Consider the following 20,766-nt stretch of genomic DNA (forward strand, 5'->3'; position numbering starts at 1 on the left):
GGGTGCTACAAAGGTGAAGTGGACTACACAAGTTACAGAGGTGAAATCTTCCAGAGATGGTAGAGAAGTGAAATTGACAGGCTCTCTCACCAGCTTGGAGATAGGGGGGAGGGGGTGAGAGAGAGTGAGGTGTCCTGGATGGTGGTACCTTTAAAAGTAGTAGGGAAGGGAGGAGGGCTTTTTGTTTAGTTCCATTTTGGACTTGCTGAGTTTGGGATCCCTATAGGACGTCATCCAGCTGGCAAAAACCCTGCCCTCATGTGGCTTGCTTTGGGAGGGCAGGGCTGGAGGATACTATTCCCCTAAGTATGTGCAAAGTAGACACAAAATCAGTACAATGTGATTGTGGAGTTGGAGGTTTGAGTCAGAAACTCAAAACTAGGAGAATGAGATGAGGGAGGACAATTGAGGAAATGGGACAAAGCCCTATTTGAAATGTCCAGTTGTGCATAGCCTTCAATGCCAAGTTGATGGTGTTTATACTTCATCCTGGAAGTCACAGTGATTCCCTAGAGCTTCTTAATCAGTGCAGAATGAATACATGGCCAAATCTTGTGGTTTCTACCTTTATAATGTCTTTCCTTGGTGCCCCCTTCTCTCCTCGGCCCCCACTCTGGTGCAGGCCCTCATAACCTCTCTCCTGGACTGCTGCAATAGCCTGACTGGGGATGGAGGCTGCTTTCCTCATTCTCCAATTAGCCACTAAAATTACCTTCTAAAATTACATGTCAGCATTCTACCCCTCCAAAAAATCTGAGTGTTTATCATCTCCAGCATCGAAAACAAAAGCCTCCATTTGGCATTTGAAGCCCTTTATGACATAAGCCTCCCCACTGCCACCCTTGCCTCACCTGTCCTTACTGGTCTCTCGGCCTTTGTCTTGGCTGCCTCCTGCCTACACTACTTAGTTCCAATGCCAGCAGCTAATGCCGCTCCCAACTGAAAGGGACCTTAGGGGCCATCAGCTGAGGAGGCTGAAGTTCGCCTTACCCAGGCTCGCAGAACAGCTATGGTCTGAGGCCTCCCTGCTACCCGTGGGAGGATAGATTAGAGGGGCTCCAGATTGAGGCAGAGAACTAGGAAAGAATTCTGAGGCTCAAGAGAGAAGCAGAAGACAGGGTGCCTAGTGGTGAGTGGGAGTCCAGAGCTAGGTGGGACCAGGTGAGGGGGGGATACAGAATGGTGGTGGGCGTCACTGCTGAGGAAATAGGAGGGGAGAGTCAAAGGTGAACAGAGAGAGGTTTGGCTTGGAGGAGAGGAGCATTTATTAAGCGCCTAACTTTTCACCAGGCTCTTTACAAGGATCAATCCTCGCAGTTAGCCGTGGAGGAAGGTGCTATCATGTTCGTTTTATAGATGAGGAAATTGAGGCAGACAAATTAAGTGACTTACCAGGTCAGACAGCTAGTAAATGCCTGAATCTAGATTTGAACTCAGGTCTTCCTGACTCCTACCTCATCTCTAGCTTATTTCAGTAAAGTATGACTGGAGGGTCTCAGGTCTGAGGGCAGTGGGACGGAATAGCATGGGGGAAGAGGAGAAGGTTTGGAAAGGTTTTGTAACTTCCTCTAGCTCCCTCCAGCAGCGGCAGAGAGTAGCAAAGGAGGCAGATGGTAGAGAGGTCCAGGCTTGGGATTTGGCAGTAGGACCAAGGCGATAGAGGGGAATGGAGAGTTGACCTGGTTCATTAAGGGTGGAAAATGGGGCGAGAGCAGGGGAGTCACCTCGAGCTGTCCTGAGGTCAAGGTGAGGGTGAGGAACAGGGAGAGCTGAGGGCTGTATAAAGGTATCTCGGGGGTCTGTGTCATGGAGGGAGACCCCTTGGGAATGACGGCTGTGCTCAGGGAAATTTCAGCAGAGACTCGAAGACAGGAAATGCAGGAGGTGGAGATATTGGGGGGGGGGTGCATGGAGAACCTAGCCATGAGTCTGGAGAGATTTGAGGAACAACCAGGGGTATGGAAGATAGAGGAGATGGGGAAACTGGGAGGCTGCTACTGCTTCCTTTCTGTCCCCTCAAAGTCCCACTACAGTACCTAGCAAACAGCCATCATATTATTAAATGCTTCCTAATTGATTAATTTTGACTTGTCTGTCTGCCTAAGCTCTTGGAAGGCAGGACTCGTTTCCATTTTTGTTCCTGTAACCCCAACCCTGTGCCTTGAATAGTGTTGGGTATATACCAGGTGCTTAATGAATGCTTGTGGAGAGATGAAGCCTGGGCATACAGACACAGGGATTATGGCAGCCCATGGGAGTGGCTAAAATTACAGAGACATCCTGAGGGAAGTTTCTGGTTTATCTCAGGATGGATAAAGGTTTCATTCTTCCAGTGGGAAAACTCTCAGGACACACACGGTGTCCATCAGGCAGATGGAACCTCAGGCTGGACCCAGGCCCTGAGATAGGAAAGCTGAGTCGAACTCAGGAGAGATGCACAGTTGCCCTCCCCCCCACCCACCTTTGACCTTTTCTGGGACCCTCTGGGCATTGTTGAGGGCTGTCAGGAGGATGGGAGTTTGGAGCTGAAAAGCCTATATGTTGAGAAGCTGCTTCCTTTATCCTGCTTCCTCCTCTCTAGGGGATGATGGTCAGTGCGTTGGGTTCTGGGGGGATTTAAACCATGTACCAACCTACCCTTGCCACATCTGAGCTGACTGGCTGAGGAGTGGGATGGCTGATGTTGGCTTTCGTGTAAATACTCCACCTCTGGGCTCTGGCAAAAAACTGTGGCTGGCCTTTGTGGGGAGGGTTCACATGATAGGAATCAACTCAATGAAAACTTTTCTCATTGGACAGGTTGGAATTCTTGGGGTCTCAAAACGTGAGGGTGTTAGAAGCCTACCAGGTAAGAAACTTACCTCATTATTCTTTTTTTAAATGTTTTTCTTTTTGCTACTTAACAAAACCATTATTTCTCAATACTCCCTGGCCTCCCCCCCCAACTCTCCCTTATAACCAAGGAAAGCAGTGACATGTTGCTGCATTGATTGTGTGTGAAGAGTGGGCTCCCCTCTGGAGTCTACAGTGGTCCCTCCAAGTATAAGGGGACAGGTGATGAGTTCATGGAATCACCTTCCCCAGGGGGGCGTGCTAGGAAGGGGTTAACAACTGACTGAGGGGAAATGGAGATAAGGCACACTTTTAAGTTTAATCTGCATTATTAACATTGTTCCCATCACTTTCTTAAGTCTAGAGAATCAATAGTAAACCAAGCCCTGACTTGTAGTATCTGGGATGTGAGAAGTGCAAACGTGCTCACACTGAACATTTAACCATCAGGCCCTCCTAAGTCAGGAAGGAGACCAGTATCAGCTAAGAACAATTAACTTCAAGTAATCAAAGCCTTGAGACTAAGGTCAAAAGTTTTGAAAAGCCATTGGATGTCTGCAGTAAAGGCAGGAAGCAGGTCCAGCTTGATGTCATGGCCTGCTGGTCATTTAAACTCTGCAACAAGGAGAGGCAGAGACAGATGCAGAGAGAGAGACAGACAGACAGAGGAGAGAGAGAAGAGAGACAGAGAGAAAGAGAGAGGAGAGAAGAGAGACACAGAGACAGAGAGAGGAGAGAGACAGAGAGAGAGACAGAGAGACAGAGACAGAGACAGACACAGAGAGAGAGGAGACAGACACACAGAGACAGAGAACTAGCGAGAACAGGCTGGCATCTAAGGGCCTGAGGAGGCGTCTCCTGGGGCAGGGGGTAAGGGAAACCCCTTGGCCTTGGTCTCCTCCAAGTGAATGAACAAAGGATGTAGATGTCTTCTTTGGGGTCCTGGATGAGTGACACAGTGTCTGTCCTTGGAGACAGCAGCCACCTCCCCAGAAAGGGGAGCCGTGAATCACCCCTTGGTCACTGAGGGTCTCTGAGTTGGAGCGCCTCCCCCTGGACTCTCTCCAGGTGGGAGGTGCCGAGGACTTCTGGGGGGAATGTTTTCTACCAACTATTTGGCCAAAGTAACTATGGAGCCATCTCATTGAGCGGAAAACCCCGGGGAGACGGAGCAGAGGCCCACCAGCGCAGGTGGGGCCCGAAGATGGCGCTGATGCTCTCCTGGTTTTCTGCCCACTTCACTATCAGGTCTTACCGACCTTTCTCAGAGTCCCTCAGATTCATGCTTTCTTATGGCCCAGTAATGGCAGGCAACAGGCATTTTTAAGTGCTTAATGGATGCCGGGCAGTGTGCTAAGGGATAGGAATACCAAGACAAAAAAGGAAGAAAAGCAGCCCCTGCCCTCGGGGACTTCCCCTTCTACCGGGGGAAGACAGCCAGACCAGCAGGAGCTGTGGCCCTCCTGGGCCCCTCTCCAAAAGAGCGATGCTGGAGGGACACAGGCTGCCGCCTCAATCCCAGCCCGGGACCCAGGGGGAGGAGGGTGCCCGCTGCAGAGCGTGAAGCTGTGTCACGCAGGTCACGGGGGCCATTCAGCCACTCTGCAGGGGCCCCGACCGCGGTGCCATTGTGGGGAGTCTGTCCATCTGCACTGGTTTCCTCCCTGCCGACTAAGAGGAGGGTTCGGACGAGAGCTCTGCTTCTCTGCCCCGCCACGGTCTCCCTTCTAGAGTCGCTGTTGCACGTGACTGCGAGGGATGTGGAAGCGCGCTCCTCGGATTCCTCTGCACAGAAGAGCCGGGACGTGTGCGCAGAAACGCAGGAGCTGTCTTTTGTGGAGGTGCGGAGGAAAGCGGAGCGGGGGGATCCGGGCTCAGGGATCCGGGCGCGGGGATCTGGACCCAGGGATCCGTCTGCCTGGAGTTGGACAGCTTGAGGTGATCTCGGTTAGACCACAAGCCACAGACGGCAGTCGATACCTGACCCAGGTGGGGGAGGGTGGTGGAAAGCTCTGGAGGAGCGAGGCAGCTCCCCCCTCCTGAGCCTGGCGGACCCCCCCCCCACCTCTTCGGCCCTCCCAAGGATCCAAGGGCACCCTGGGGCCTCCCCGTCTCGGGCAGGGGCTCCCCTGTCTCAGTCTCTCCAGTGACCCCTGGACACCTCAAAGTGCAGAGCAGCGGTCTGAAGGCGAGCTCTAGGTCTTTGTCCTCCCTCCCCTCCATTCGTTCCTTACCTTCTCTCTTGCTCACCCCTTCTGTCTTTCTGATTCTACCCCCCCCCCCCCCAGTAGCGCTCAACCGGGCTCCTCTCCACTCATACTGTGGTCACCCTGGACAGTGGGAATAGCCCTCAAATCCATCCTCCACGCTGTTACCGAAGTGCCTGTCTCAAGCCACTCACCAGTCCATCCCCCTGAGGCTTCTCTTTGTAAAGCAGGGGGTTGAGCCCTGGAAGAGACCTCTGCAGTCATCTGGTCCCACCGAAACTTCCTGTGGTCACCAGGCCTCCCCTGTTCCATTCTGGGATTGCTCTCACACCCCAGGGTCTCTCCTTGGCCTCTGGGGGTCCTGTCCCTGCTTGGGTCTCTTCTTCTCCAGGCCCTTCTCCCATTCCTGGGTCACCTTCTTCTGCACACTGTCCAGCATTCCTAAGGGAGGTGCCCAGAACTGACCAGAGGGCTCCAATTGAGGCCTGGCCAGGGCAGAGAGCAGAGGGATGGTCACTCCTCTATTCCCAGAAGCTGGGACTCTCCTAACACGACCCAAGATTGTGAAGGGTTTTGGTTGGATGGTTGGGAGGTGGGCTTTCTTTTGACTATCCCATCATGAGTTTCATTTGCAATCCCCTGAAACCTCCCCATCTACTGTCTAGGGGAGCCTCCCTCCTTGACTGGACCCGAAGTCCCATTGAGCTTGACCCTCCATCCTCCTCGGGATCAGGACCCCTCCCAGCCTGGGGCCTCCTCACTTTCCTGACATGAGTCAGAGGCCCTGGATTCCATCAGCCACTGCCTCATCTTCATGACTTTGGCCAACCATGAAGACCTCTGAGGGTCCCAGCTTCCTCCATCCCACTGCAGACCCCACTCAGTCTAGGCTGACATTGAACATCATTAATGGCTAGTCCTTGGGTCCAGCCATTCACTATACTCTGAATCAACTTAGTAGCAGTATCTAGTCCTGTTTGCCATTGTGAGGTTTGTGTCCCTGGCTTCTTTCTTGGATTTTGTATCCTATGAATTTCTGGGTGTCACAAATCCCAGCCTGGAAGGAACCTCAGAGACATTTTATAGAAAAGAAAACTGAGGCCTAGGGAGTTAAGTGATCCCCCAAGGTCCTACAGGACATAGGTGTATGAGCCAGAATTTGTTCTGTGTCCAGTGGCATTCCATGGCCCCAGGCCCCAATACATTATGGATTTGCACAAAACTTCTCAACAAGGTGTCTGTGTCACTTCTGTTTTAGACCTTAGTGAAGGATGATATTGATGCTGCTGTGGAGGTTATCCTGTGCAGAGAAAACTACATCATAAAGGTAAGCCTGGGAATGGGCCCTCCCACTCTCAGTGACTTGTCCACACCCACAAGTACTCTGGGACTATCCCATGATTGTACATTGTCAAGCAGTGTGGTTTGGGGATAGGAAGCTGGTCTTTGAGACAGAAATACCTGGATTCAAGTCTCAACTCTATTCCACCCTGGGTGACCCTGGACAAGTCCCATAATTTCTCTGCCTCGTGGGTTTCCAAGGAAGCCTTTACCTTTGGCCAGCTATGTGACCTTGGACGTATCTTAACATTTTCTCTCCTTTAAAGAGTTTGTGGTTGAGTCTTGTGAACTTTTGACTGTGGTTCCTTGGTACTTACATTACCTTTTTTTCTGGCTACTTGTAGTAAGCACTGGATTTCACCTTTGTCCTGGGATTTTCTGTTTGGCTTCCTTTCAGGAGGTGGCTAGTGAATTCTTTCTATCTTCATCTCACCCTCTTGTTCTCATAGGTCTGGGCAGCTTCCTTTGGTGATTTCCTGCAGTGTGGTGTCCAGGGTTTTTGTTTGGCCACGGCTTGTGGAGAATTCCATGGTTGTTGATTTAAGTCCCCTGTGGCTATTTCTTAGATCTGTTGTCTTTGATATGACAGACACCTCGAAGTTTCTTCTATTATTTCAGTCTTTTTGACTTTGTTCATCGTTTCTTTTTGTCTCTGGAATTACCAAAGGCTCACTGTTCCATTCTACTTTTCAGGGAGTCCATCCTTGGGGGAGGTTTTGCACTTTCCAAGTAGCTCCGAACCGTTCAACTACAATAGCTTTATTAATGCACTGATGCATCCTCCTCAAACCCTCCTGCCCACCCCAAGCATAAGTAAAACTGATTCTCCTTTGTTTGATTTTAATCATTCCCACATAAACTTCCACTCAAACTAAATTTGCTTTAAATGATATATTTTTCTTCCCCCATTATTTTAACCTTGCATTACCCAGGTAGCATTTAAGTTTAAGAATCACCTTTGGGAGCAGCTAGGTGGCTCAGTGAATACAGCACCAGTCCTTGAGTCAGGAGGACCTGAGTTCAAATCCAACCTCAGACACTTAACACAAAAACTAGCCCGTGTGACCTTGGGCAACTCACTTAACCCCAATTGCCCATCCTTCCCCTCTCCAAAAAAAAAAAAAAAACAATCACCTTTGGAGGGGAATTGGTGCCAAGATGGCAGAGTAAAGGCAGGGACTCACCCAAGGTTTCCCAAATTCCTCTCCAGACAACTTTAAACCAATACCTCAAATTGAATTATGGAGTGGCAGAACCAATAAAAAGTCAAGGTGAAATACTTTCCCAGCCCTAGACAACTTGGAAGGTCAGCAGGAGAGTTCTGACTCACTGGGGTGAGAGCGGAACACAGTCTAGCATAGGCAGTGACCCAGAAAGCCCTGGGGGCATGTAACTCTCATTGTACAGATGGTGAGGAGATCAGACAACTGGTCAGAAGGAGATTGTGGGGGACCCTTTACTGGCACTAGGTGCAGGACTGTTACGTTGCCCATATGTGTCTCCAGGTCAGAATCCGAGGGTGAGGGAGAGTACTAGCAGGAGACCCTAACCCAAATTGACTACTCAGAGACCTCACAGTGAAGACAGGAAGTTTATCAGAATCTTGCGAGAAGCGGGCGGTCCAGTCGCTGGAACAATGCCCAGGAGAGGAGGCTGCCTTACAGAAGCTAAAGCTGGGTTAAATAGGAAAAGAGTTACAAACATTAACATAATTATTATTAATGAGGCTCTAATCTTGTTGGATTATACACACACACACACACACACACACACACACACACACACACACACACATATATATATATATTACATGAAATTCATTACACAGGTGCAGTAACAATCTTAGAATACTGAACCCCCTTCAGTCTTACCCTAGACACAGTCTTATTGGGACTTGAGTGCCCCAAGGCTACTGTCTGTTTCTTGATTGGTCAAATCCACCTGCTGCTGTCAGCTCCTTTCCATTCTTCATTATTTTTAGTATTATCTAGGAGTTTTAGTCTGAGAACCAGGGACTGAGCTTCTTTCCCAAGGTTACTGCCTGTTCCTCCTTATCAGCAGTCTTGTTCAGTGATTCTTGCAGTTCTATAGAAATTTAACTCTTTTATGGTAAGCTGGGTGAAAAGGGTTGACTTGAATAGAGCAACTGTATAGAAAGATTTCTAAAGTTTCAAAGTCACATAATTTCTAGAAAAATGGAAACTTAGGCCTAAGGACTTACTTACTTTACAGATAGTCTCTGAGAAACCACACTTTCACCTGTCCCATACAGTGGGGACTATGGTCATAGTTCCAGAGAAGAAAAGAGTGCTTGTGGTCACTCACAGACCAGAATGCAGACCAGGAGAGCAGTGACCACACTTTTCCTCAGACTAGACCATGTTAGAAGAACTGAAAACTTAAAGATATCTAGAACTAGCTCTAAAAACAGAAGCATGAAAAACTTGGAGCTTGGGATAACGCCCCCTCTATCCCCACCCCATAAGCAGAGCCCAAGTTGTAAAAAAATCAAGAAATAGACTGGAAAAAGGAGCAAACAACGACAAAAAGAACCTGAATGTAGAAAGTTACTATGGTGACAGGGAAGATCAAGACACAAACTCAGAAGAAAACAATGAAATAAAAATAGCTATGTACAATGCCTCAAGATAAAGTGTGAATTGGATGCAAGCCCAAAAAAAAGAATTCCCAGAAGAGATCAAAAGAGATTTAAAAAATCAAATAAAAGAGGTAGAGGAGAAGAAATGAGGGTGATGCAAGAAAATAATGAAAAGAAAGTCAACAGCTTGGTAAAAGAGGCACAAAATATGCTGAAGGAAAGAAAACCTTAAAAAAGAGACTTGGCTGAGAGGGAAAAGAAGGTCAAAAGCTCACTGAAGAAAACAATTAATCAAAAATTAGAAGTGGGCAAGTGGAAGCTTATGGAATCATCACTCCATGAGACATCAAGAAACAATAAAACAAAATCAAAAGGATGAAACATAAAAGTAAATGTGAAATATCTCACTGGATAAACAACTGACCTGGAAAATAGATCAAAGAGAGATAAAGAATGATTGGACTACCTGGAAGTCGTGATTTAAAAAATAAGAGCTTAAACATCACATTTCAAGAAATTATCAAGGAAAACTGTCCTGGTATCCTAGAACCAGAGGGTAAAATAGAAATTGAAAGCAATCCACAGATCACCTCTTAAAAGAGATCCTCAAATGAAAACTTTCAGGAATATTTATAGCTAAATTCCAGAGCTCCCAAGTGAAGAAGAAAATACTGCAAACAGCCAGAAAGAAACAATTTAAATATCCTGGAACCATAGTCAGGATCACACAAGATTTAGCAGCTTTTATATTAAAGGATCGTAGAGCTTAGAATATGATATTCCAGAAGGCAAAGGAGTTAGGATTACAACTAAGAATCACCTACTTAGGAAAAATGAAGGGGGAAAATTATATATTTAATGCATCAGAAGACTTTCAAGCATTCCTGGTGAAAAGAACAGAGCTGAAGAGAAAATTTTAATTTCAAATACAAGACTTGAGAGAAGTATAAAAATAAACATGAAAGAGGAATCATAAAGAATTCTAAAATGTTGAACTTTACATTCCTTTATGAGAAGATGATACCTATGAACCCTAATAACTTTGTCATTATTAGGGGAGCTAAAAAGAATATACAAAGGGTACAAGTGTGAGTTGACTATGGGGGGATGATTAAAAAAAATTCGGGGTGAGAAAGTGGGATGCACCAAGAAAAGGGGATTAGGGAAGATAGAATGGGTACATTATGTCACATGAAAGAGGTGTGCAAGGAAGAGCTCTTACAAGAGAGGGGAACATGAGGGTGGTGAGGGCGATGCTGGAACCTCACTCTCATTGGAGTTGATTCAAAGAGGGAAGAATATAGACACACTCGTGTATAAAAATATGTCTTAGTAGGGAATTAGGAGGAGAAAGGGATAAGAGAAAGGGAGGGCAGATAAAAGAAGGCAGTGGTCAGAAGCAAAACAGACTTTTGAGGAGGGACAGTAAAAAGAGAGAGAAAGTTAAACAGGGAGAAAATAGGATGGAGGGCACTATACAGTAATCATAACTGAATATGAATGGGATGAACTCACCCATAAAATGGAAGATAGTAGAATGGATTAGAAACCAGAATCCAACAATATGTTGCTTACAAGAAACACACTTGAAATAGAGAGAGGCACACAGAATACAAATAAAGGGCTGGAGCACAATTTATTGTGCTTCAGCTGGAGTGAAAAAAAAAAGCAGGGGGTAACATCATTATCTCAGACAAAGCAAAAATAGATCTAATTGAAAGAAATAAGCAGGGAAACCATAGATAATGGACATATATACCCTGAATGACAGAGCATCCAAATTCTTAAAGGAAAAGTTATATGAATTAGAGGAGAAAATAGACAATAAATCTATACTAGTGGAGGACCTCAGTTTTTCCCTCTCAGAACTTGATAAATCTGAACAACAAAATAAACAAGAAAGAAGTTAAGGATATGAATACAATTTTAGAAAAGTTATATATTATAGACCCTAGAAAAAATTGAATGGGAATAGAAAGGAGTTGGGACAGCTAGATGGCTCAGTGAATAAGGTGATCTGGAGTCAGGAAGATTTGAGTTCAAATCCAGCCTCAGACACTTGCTAGCTGTGGGACCCTGGGCAAGTCATACAACCTCTGTTTGCTTATTCCACTGAAGAAGGGAATAACAAACCACTTCAGTATCTTTGCCAAGAAAACCCCATGGAAGTATGGTCCATGGGGTCACAAAGAGGACATGACTGAACAACAACAACAAAAAAAGGATACCTTTTTCTCAGCTGTACATGGCACCTTCACAAAAACTGACCACGTCCTAGGGCGTAAAAACATCACAACAAAATGCAGAAAATCATATATATTAAATGAATCCTTTTAAGATCATAATTCAATAAAGGGTCATAGGAAGACAGATTAAAAATTAATTGGAAACTAAATAATCTAATCCTAAAGAATGAATGGGTCAAAGAACAAATCATAAAAAATAATAATTTCATTTAAGAGAATGACAACAATGAGACAACATATCAAGGTTTATGTGATTGTAGCTAAAGCAGTACTTAGGGGGGAAATCTATATCTTTAAATGCTTACATCAATAAAGTAGAGAAAGAGCAGATAAGTAAATTGGGCATGCAACTAAAAATAAAACTAGTAAAAGAACAAATTAAAAATGCCTAATTAAGCACCAAACCAGAAGTCCTGAAAATCAAAGGAGACATTTATGAAACTGAAAGTACGAAAAATATTGAACTAATAAATAAAACTAGGATCTGGTTTTATGAAAAAAAAACAATAAGATAAACCAGTGGTTAATCTTATTTTTAAAAAAGAAAGAAGAAAGCCAAATTACTGGCATAAAAAATTGAAAAGGGTGAATTTTCTGCTAATGAAGATGAAATTAAAGCAATTATTAGGAGCTATTGTGCCAAATTATATTCCAATCTAACAATGTAAGTGAAATGGATACATATTTACAAAAATATAAATTGTCCAGATAACAGAAGAGGAAATCACATACTCAACCCTATCTTAGAAAAATAAATTGAACAGGCCATAAATTAATGCCTTAAGAAAAATCTCTAGGGTCAAATGGATTCACAAATGAATTCTATCAAACATTTGAAGAACAATGCCAATATTATATAAACTATTTGGAAAAATAGTCAAAGAAGGAGTCTTACCAAATTCCATTTATGACACAAATGTGGTGCTGATACCTAAGTCAAGAAGAGCGAATATAGAGAAAGAAAAGCATGGACCAGTTTTCCTAATATTCCTATTATTGATGCAAAGTTCTCTTTTACAGTGCTAGCAAGGAGATTACAACAATATCTCACAAAGATCATACACTATGACCAGATTGGATTTATACCAGGAATGCAGGGCTAACTCAATATTAGGAAAACTATCAGCATGACTGACCATATGAAAACAAAACCAACAGAAATTGTATGATTATCTCAATAGATGCAGAAAAAGCTTTTGACATAATACGACATTCATTCCTGTTAAAAAAAACACCTGAAAGTATAGGAATAAATTGTACTTTTCTTAAAATGATAAGCAGTATCTACCTAAAACCATCAGCAAGCATTTTCTGTAATGGGGATAAGCTGGAAGTCTTCTTAGTAAGATCAGGAGTGAAGCAAGGATGCACACTATCACCACTATTATTCAATATTGTACTAGATTTATTCAATATTATACTAGAAAATACAGCAATAAGAGAATAAAATGAAAGAATTAGACTAAGCAATGAGGAAACAAAACTCTCACTCTTTGCAGATGATTTGATGGTATACTTAGAGAATCAACTAAAAAATGAATTGAACTGATTCATAACTTCAAAAAAGTTACAGTATATAAAATAAGTCCACAAAAACCATAAGTATTTCTAGATATAACCAATCAAGTCCAGCAGTAAGGGATGGAAAGAAAAATTCCATTAAAAATAATAGTAGACAGTATAAAATACTTGGGAGTTTACCTGCCAAGACAAACCCAGGAACTCTATGAACACAATTATAAAACACTTTTCACACAAAGATCTAAACAACTGAAAAATATGCTCTAAATCACTATTGTTTGGAGAAATGCAAATTAAAACAACTTTGAGGTATTATTACACACACATCAGATTGATTAATGTGACAGAAAAAGGAAATGACAAATGTTGAGGATGTGAAAAATTTGGGACACAAATGCAATATTAGTAGATTTGTGAACTGATTCAACCATTCTAGAGAGCAATTTGGAACTTTGCCCAAAGGGCTATAACTGCATGCCCTTTGACCTACTGAGTCTGTATCCCAGAAAGATCAAAGGAAAAGGAAAAGAAGATATGTGTACAAAAATATTTATAGCAGTTCTTTTTGTGATGATAAAGAGTGGAAAACTGTGGGGATATCCATCAACTGGGGGATGACTGAACAAGTTGTGGTATACGAATGTGATGGAAAACTATTATGTTATAGGAAATGATGGGGGTGGCACAGTGAATAGAGCACCAGCCCTGGAGTCAGGAAGACCTGAGTTTGGATCGGGCTTCAGACGCTAAACACACACACACACACACACACACACACACACACACACACACTAACTGTGTGACCTTGGGTAAGCTACTTAACCCTAATTGCCCTTCAAAAAAAAGCAAAAAAAAAAAAAATGATGAGGACAGTTTCAGAAAAACCTGGGAAGATTTATATGAACTGATGTGAAGTGAAGAGAGCAGAACCAGGAGAACATCGTACACAGTAACAGCAACATTGTACGATGCTCAACTGTGAATGGCTTTAGCTATTCTCATCAATACAATGATCTAAAACAGTTGCAAAGATCTCATGATGAAAAATGCTCTCCACCTCCAGAGAAAGAACTGATTGATGGAGTCTGAATGTAGATTGAAGCATACTTTTTTCCTTTATTTTTCTTGCTTTGGGGGAGGAGTCTGTGGTTTTTGGTGGGGTTTTTGTAATATGGTCAATATGGAAGTGTTTTGCATGACTTCACATATACCGTGTTTCCCTGATAATAAGACCTATCCCGAAAATAAGCCCTCCCCTTACTGTATAAGATTCCTCTAAAATAAGCCCTCCCCCGAAAATAAGCCCTATTGAGATTGCTACTGTAGTGAAGGTGATCCCCTGCGCTACACGCTACATTACAGTACCCTCTGTATGCACCGTCCCCCCCCCAGATGAAACGCACGCCGCGCTCTGAGCTGCATCCAACCAGAGCTGCAGCAGTGAGCGCATCATCCTGTTCTTCCCCAGTGATTTGCTTGCTGGTGCCATTGGGAGCAGTGCCGCGGAGGAGAGCTGAGGCAGGACAACATAAGCCCTCCCCTGAAAATAAGCCCTCTGGTGTTTTTCTTTCAAAAAAAAATAAGACAGTGTCTTATTATCAGGGAAACACGGGTATGTGTGTGTATATATATATATATATATATATATAATATGTATATACATATGTAAATAATCTATATCAAATTGCCTTCTCAAGGAAGGCGGGGGGAGGAAAAGAATTTTGGGCTCAAAATTTAGCAAAATGAATGTTAAAATTTGTTTTTACATGTAATTGGGAAAGAATCACCTTCTTGTACCTGCCTTTCACTTCTTTGTTTCATTATCCTTTACTTTTGGGGTTCAATTTATGCGTCTTAATTTTTAAAAGGGAGGCACCATGGGTCAGTGGGGAGAGTGCTAGGTTATATAGTCAAAGGTCTTGGGTTTGAATCCTGGCTTTGTTATTTATAGTATGGTGGTTTTGAGCAAAGTCACAACCTATATGAGCCTCAGTTTCCTCATCAGTAAAATAAAGGAGTTAGATTGGATGATTTCTAGCTTCCAATCTCTTATTTCAAATATCTCACTTCTCAGGCCTTGTTCTTCCATTCTTCTACAAAGTATTTACCTTACAGCAGATATGGCCTAAGACCTACAACTTTCTTATCACTTCCTTTTAGAATGTAAACCTTGGTGATCCTTCATTCATTGCTTACATTTAATTCTGGATGTCACAGTTAATTTTCACCTCCTTGATCAATTTGTATGAAAAAGGCACTGCTCAGCTCTGGATTTCTTAGGAACAAACAATTAAATTTTCTGATGTCATTGAAGAACTAGTCTTTCTCATTATGCAGTATGGTACATTTTCAGGATTATTAGTTTTGGAGTGTCTATTAATTTCTCTTTTATTTTTGGCATAGCACACTTCAGCCACATCTTTCATTTTTAAAAATCATCAGTGAGTAGTCTTACACATTGATTTAGTTCTTTTGAATATGGGAATTGCTTCTTCTTGGCTACTGGTAGGATTTTTTCTTTGATACTGCAGTTTGGGAACTTCGTAAAAATCTTGGAGTGAGTTAAACTTCAGGTTCCTCCCTGTTGACAAGCTGTGGATTCTAGTTGCATTCTGCTATGCATCTGCAAGACTTCCAGGTTGTTAGGGATTGGGGGGGGGTGTAGTTTATGGATTCCTGGAAAACTATATTAAGACCCCTTGTTTCCTCACATTTTTTTCTGAGATAACTATCATTGTCTCATTGACCTTTGTTCTCTAACTCTATTGCTTTGGTTTGTGAAGAGCCAAAGTCTTTCCCCAGTTTAATTTTTTACATTTTTCCTCTTATTTGTTCTTCTATCTCTTATTTTTTCAATCAGCCTGAACCTCTCTGTTCCTAACAGAGTCTACTGTTTCCCTGAAATTCTTGGTCTTGTTTTCAGTCTTCTGATGCAGACTTTCCTTCTTGAGATTCTGAACCTCTCTGGAAGTTTTATGGGGATATGCTTTTTCTCTCATAGAGGTGCAGTTGCGGCCGCCATGTTGTTTTTCCTGGCTGGCATTTCTCCTTGTCATCTGTGCCCCTCAATATTGATACTCTGTACTGGGGATTCATCCCCCCACACACACACTCATTTTTTTCTGGCTTTTTGGTAGCTTCATGCAAGTTTTCCTGTCTTTTATCTCTTTGTGCTTTTCTCTTCTTTGGAACAGTTGCTGCAGAGAAGCTGGGCCTAGCCAGTGGAACTCTTCTGGAAGACATTCTTCTCAAGAGGGAGGCTTCTGAATATCCTCCAAACTTTGGGCATCTTTCATTTCATAATTCTGGACATTTTCTAACCTCCTCCGAACAGCCTTACTGTGCTCACTGCTGACTGCACCCAAGTCCCCCAGTCTCCCTGGAAGTATTGTCTTGATTTGAGGATCTTGCTGAACCTCCCAAAGAGGGGTGGGTGGACTGCCCTTCCTGGAGGCCATTTGTAGGTGACCGGGTGGATTCCCGTTCACAGATCTCTTGAAAGTCCAGTCCCAATCCAGGAGCCTGTGGTTCTGTGCGTTCTTCTGCCTCTTCATCCCCCGCCCACAACATTGGCACAGCTTTGTTCTCACCCACCCAGTGAGGATGGCCACTTGCCCCATAAAGCAGCATTGCTTGTTGCCTTTGGGTACATGAGGCAGACTTTGCCTGCTCCAATGGGAGCCCAGGGGCTTGCCGCGTTTCAGCTTCCTCATCCCCAGGCCTCCTGCTTTCATGTACAACAGGAATGTCTACCTGCACGGGGTTCTGCTTATCTGGAGATTTGATTGGTTCTCTGTTGGACAAGAACCTCATGTTTAGAATAGTAATGACTGCTGATTAACATTTACAGACAGAGGACATGTGCCTTGTCAGCTCCAATTTGGCAGTGCCATTGTGGAAGCTGAGGATTCCACAGGAGGGTGGGATGCTTTGTACTTGTCCTAGTTTCTGAATGGACATGGGCAAAGAATTCATTGCATAGTGGTTAGTGGCCTGGTAAGGAGCCCCACCAGTCACTGAGGGAGGACCCCAGGAGAGGAAAGGGCTGAAATCTGCCAGGTCACTCTTCATCTCATCTGCCACTCTCCATGTGATTCAGCCCAATTTCTTCATCCTTGGCAATACTGGGTTCAGCCCTCCTGTGCAAGGTGAAAACATCAATGGCTAGACATGGGAAGTAGATGTTTCTATTCTACTTTGTTTCTCCAGGAGGATCCCTAGCCACTTTCCATCTTAATTGTTAAAAAAAGATTCAAAATTTTCAAAAATGGGGCGGCCAGGTAGCACAGCGAGTAAGAGCACTGGCTCCAGTGTCGGGATGACCTGAATCAAATCCTGGGCTCAGACACTTAGCACCCTGGCTGTGTAACCTTGAGCAAGTTACTTAAGCCCAATTGCTTAGGGGCAGCCAGGTGGCTCAGTGAGTAAGAGCAGTGGCTCCAGTGTCAGGATGACCTGGATCTAATCCTGGGCTCAGATACTCAGCACCACACCCAGAAATAACTAGCCGTGTAACCTTGAGCAAGTTACTTAACCCTGATTGCTTTTTTTAAAAAATTAAAAAAATTTTTTCAAAAATGACTGTTGAATTTTTCATTTTTTAAAAAATCTTGGAAAAACTGGTTTTGTTGAGCAAACATGTGGTTCTTTTCTCGTTGGGCCCCTGGCTCTCCCACTTAGACTAGGCAAGAATAATGGGGTCAGACGGAGCATCAGGGACCCCAGTTCTCATCTTCACTGCAGAAAGAAGAGGAGTAAATAAGATGGAGTGTCACTTGGGGGTCTGAATGATGAGGGATGGCTATTAGGTTCAGCAGGGACTCTGATCTTATCTTTAGACCAGAACCTGCGATTTAGTCTGGAAAGAATTCAGCTCAGCCTTACTTGGAGTCAGAGTTGAAAAAAGTAAATGTTTATAGATACTTTTGTGAAGGATTGACAGGTATAGCTTGCTAGTGTTTCAAGGCTGAGATAAACAACCCATGAGTTGTTGCTGGGCACGATTAATGCTTTGAAGGCGGGGGGGGGGGGCGGGGGGGGAGGGGGGCGGAGAAGGGACAGAGTTAATGCTCTGAGACTAGGGCGGCGGAGTGGAGTGTGATTTTACAAACTGGTTTTACAGACTGATGTTACAAAGTTTTACAGACTGATGTTACAAATATAGATCCCAAGCACCCCATCATTCCTGATGTTACAAATTGATATTACAAACTGAGTTTACAAATAGATTTTACAAACATAGATCCCAAGCACCCCATCATGAAGTTAGTGCTGGAAAGGACTCTTGAGGGAGAGGAGTCGCCTTTAGGAATGAGTTTCAGGAGAAGCCCAGGGAGCATTTCCCATCAGATGTCTTCAGAAAGTAAAGGACGCACTGTGTCTCCTTTGGCTCTGTGGGTTTTTCTCCTTGGGAAGAGTGGCCGTCAAACATGGCGGGAGAGAGTCTCGGCTTAGGTGAGAGGAAGCAAATGAGGTCTTCTCTCCATTCTCTGCTTTTTGGAGCAAAAGCCCTTATTCATCTGTTGTGTCCCACTTTCTCATAGGAATTAGACAAGTATCTGCAGCGCCAAGATTTTTTAAATGCAAGGAGGAAGGAGATGCTGCATAAGAGATGGATGGAGAACGTGGCCTGTCCTCTCCAGCAGAAAATCATCGACAAGGTCGGCTCCCCAAGGGAGGTAGAGAAGAGGAAGCGCCTGGAGGCGGAGGGCTACCTGCGGTTCAGGAGTGCTACGGTACCGAGACAATGGCCCCCGAGGCAGGAGCTGGAGACATGAAATGCACCCCCAATTTTGGTGCTCATTCTCTCGGGTTCAGGTTTGCCCAGGAACGGTTTCCCATTTCTGGGTGTGGGCACCTGTTTCAGCAGAGCCCAGGCCACAGCAGACCTGAGCGCCAGGCCCTTTGTTGCCTCCCATGGAGACCCCAGGGCGGCCACTTGGGGAGGCTGGTCAGTCAGAGGGCAGCTGGTACCTCCGGACCTTGGCGTCCTTCCTTTTCATGGCTGGCCAAGTTAATTCAGGGCAAAAAGGGATGGAGACAGAGAGAGACAGAGAGAGATAGAGAGACAGACAGACAGAGACAGAAAAACAGAGACAGAGACAGAGACACAGAAAATGAGAGTGAGTCCTGGGGACAAGTGTAATTCCATTCCATTCAGTCATGTGCAGAAGTGATATTTTTTTCCCCTGGACTGTAGAGTATGACCATTCTGATTCACAGTCCAGGAAGCATGCATTTATTAAGCACCTGTGGTGTGAAGCCTTTACCCCTATGTAGAAGGCCACTTGCTTTGGGAGCTTTGTCATCTCTGGGAATAAAAGGGAAACAGCCATGTGTACCAGGGGAATCAGAGTCCTCAAGTATGAAATGAGGGCCAGACCATTTCTAACACCTACCCCAATTTTGTCATTTTATGGTTTGTGAGCCTGCAGAAAGGGAAGCCCCCCAAGCCAGCATGGACTCACCCAAGGACAGGTAACAAGAGAGTAACCTTCCTTCTGCTTCTGGCAGGGTGAATGAGCCTGACTGATCAGGGCTTGTGGAGGACAGAGTAGATATATACTGGGAAGCAAACAGCCAGAGGAAAGGTGGTGTCTGAAAAGAGGCTTTGATTTCTGACCCACCTCTAAGGAATAGGAATGGGGGCAGCTAGGTGGCGCAGTGAATAGTGAACTGGCCCTGGAGTCAGGACCTGAGTTCAAATCCAGCCTCAGACACTTAACACTTGACTAAGTCACTTAACCCCAACTGTCCTGCCTTCCCCTTTCCAAAAAAAAAAAAATTAAAAAACAAGAATAGGAATGACAAATTCTTGGCCAGAATAGAGTTCACCAAAAGAAAGAAAAAGGTTGTTTCCCTTGAATCTCCTCAAACTGGTAAGAAAGGGTGAGACAGGAAACCACTGATGCTCATTTCTCAAACCCGACTGACAGCTCCCAGGCAGGCACAGACCTTGTAAGAAGGGCAGGGACAGAAGAAAAGCCCAGACATCAGGCTGGGATAAATCCAAGGGCTCCTCTGACAGTTAGTTAGACATGAAAGATGAGTGAGATCCCTTAGCCCAGGGGAGAAATCTCGTCTCTTAGCTATCCCAGGGACTTGTTGAGACCCACAAGAGGCAGAGTATGTTCCCAAGAAACAGAAAAGGCAAATGTGTGTGTTTGTGGCAGATGGCAATGAGGGTCTGGGGCTGCAGGATGCCCCTGATGCCAGGACAGAATGCCCTGTCTAGTGTGAAGGCTGAGACCCCAAGCCTGTCCCCACACAGGAGAGCAGAGGGAGGGTGCCCTAGGCAGCTTGAGAGATGCCTTGAGAAGTGGCCACATCTTGCCAAAAGGCAGAGTAGTTAATAACTTCTGTTTTTGTTTTGTTTTGTTTTTTGTTGGAGGGAAGGCAAGATAATTGGGGTTAAGTGACTTGCCCAAGGTCACACAGCTAGTAAGTGTGTCAAGTGTCTGAGGGCAGATTTAAACTGGGGTCCTTATAAGTCAGGCACTTAGATGGTTCCTCACAGCCCATGCCCACTGGCAGGCTGGGCCCCTGGGCAGCAGCTCTGGGGTGACCCTGAGGGCTGGAGGCGGCTGTCTAGTGCTGGCCTTCAAGGATCTCTGCCTCTCTGAGGACCTGCTCCATCGACTGTCTAATTATATGGCCAGAGTTCACTGACTTGGAACAGCAAGGGCAGCAGCAGGAAAGGCACCCCCAGAGCCCGTGGGAAGGGGGGGTCCAGCTTAGAGTGCGCGTGTGGCAGACGGGGAGTAACTAATGCACTCCACACACAGCTCCTCTATGGGTAGTGTCCTTCCCTACTTCTGTGGAGCCCCCGTTCCTGCTGGGCCTGGGGGCTAAAGCTGTCCTTTGATCCTCATGTCTAGTGGTTTCTTAACTCCTGGTGGGATGAATCTCTCCCATGACAGGGTTGGTGGACCGGGGTTCAAGGAAGGGAGGTGTGACCCGCCTTCTGGACTCGCCTCCCCTGCCCCCCATTATGGACACCGAGGTTGGCCTCCTCCAAGGG

General features: G+C 44.9%; 2 protein-coding genes across 2 annotated transcripts in view; both read left to right on the plus strand.

The window, feature by feature from the left end:
• The window catches only part of LOC138168284 (zinc finger protein 420-like), a 771,269-nt gene that overhangs the window by 38,137 nt on the left and 712,366 nt on the right, over positions 1–20,766 (plus strand). The gene's annotated exons all lie outside the window — the stretch shown is intronic.
• LOC138168301 (protein FAM228B-like) overlaps positions 1–20,766 on the plus strand; it is a 34,953-nt gene that overhangs the window by 1,580 nt on the left and 12,607 nt on the right. Inside the window, exons 2-5 of the mRNA XM_069097373.1 lie at positions 4,315–4,411; positions 4,564–4,673; positions 6,298–6,366; positions 18,290–18,481. Coding sequence (XP_068953474.1) covers positions 4,315–4,411; positions 4,564–4,673; positions 6,298–6,366; positions 18,290–18,481 — 468 coding nt within the window. The remainder of the gene's footprint in view (positions 1–4,314; positions 4,412–4,563; positions 4,674–6,297; positions 6,367–18,289; positions 18,482–20,766) is intronic.

Source organism: Petaurus breviceps, unplaced genomic scaffold (assembly GCF_028583685.1).
Source record: "Petaurus breviceps papuanus isolate PSGF00001 unplaced genomic scaffold, PetGlider_PUasm1.0 356, whole genome shotgun sequence".
Classification (NCBI taxonomy): domain Eukaryota; kingdom Metazoa; phylum Chordata; class Mammalia; order Diprotodontia; family Petauridae; genus Petaurus; species Petaurus breviceps.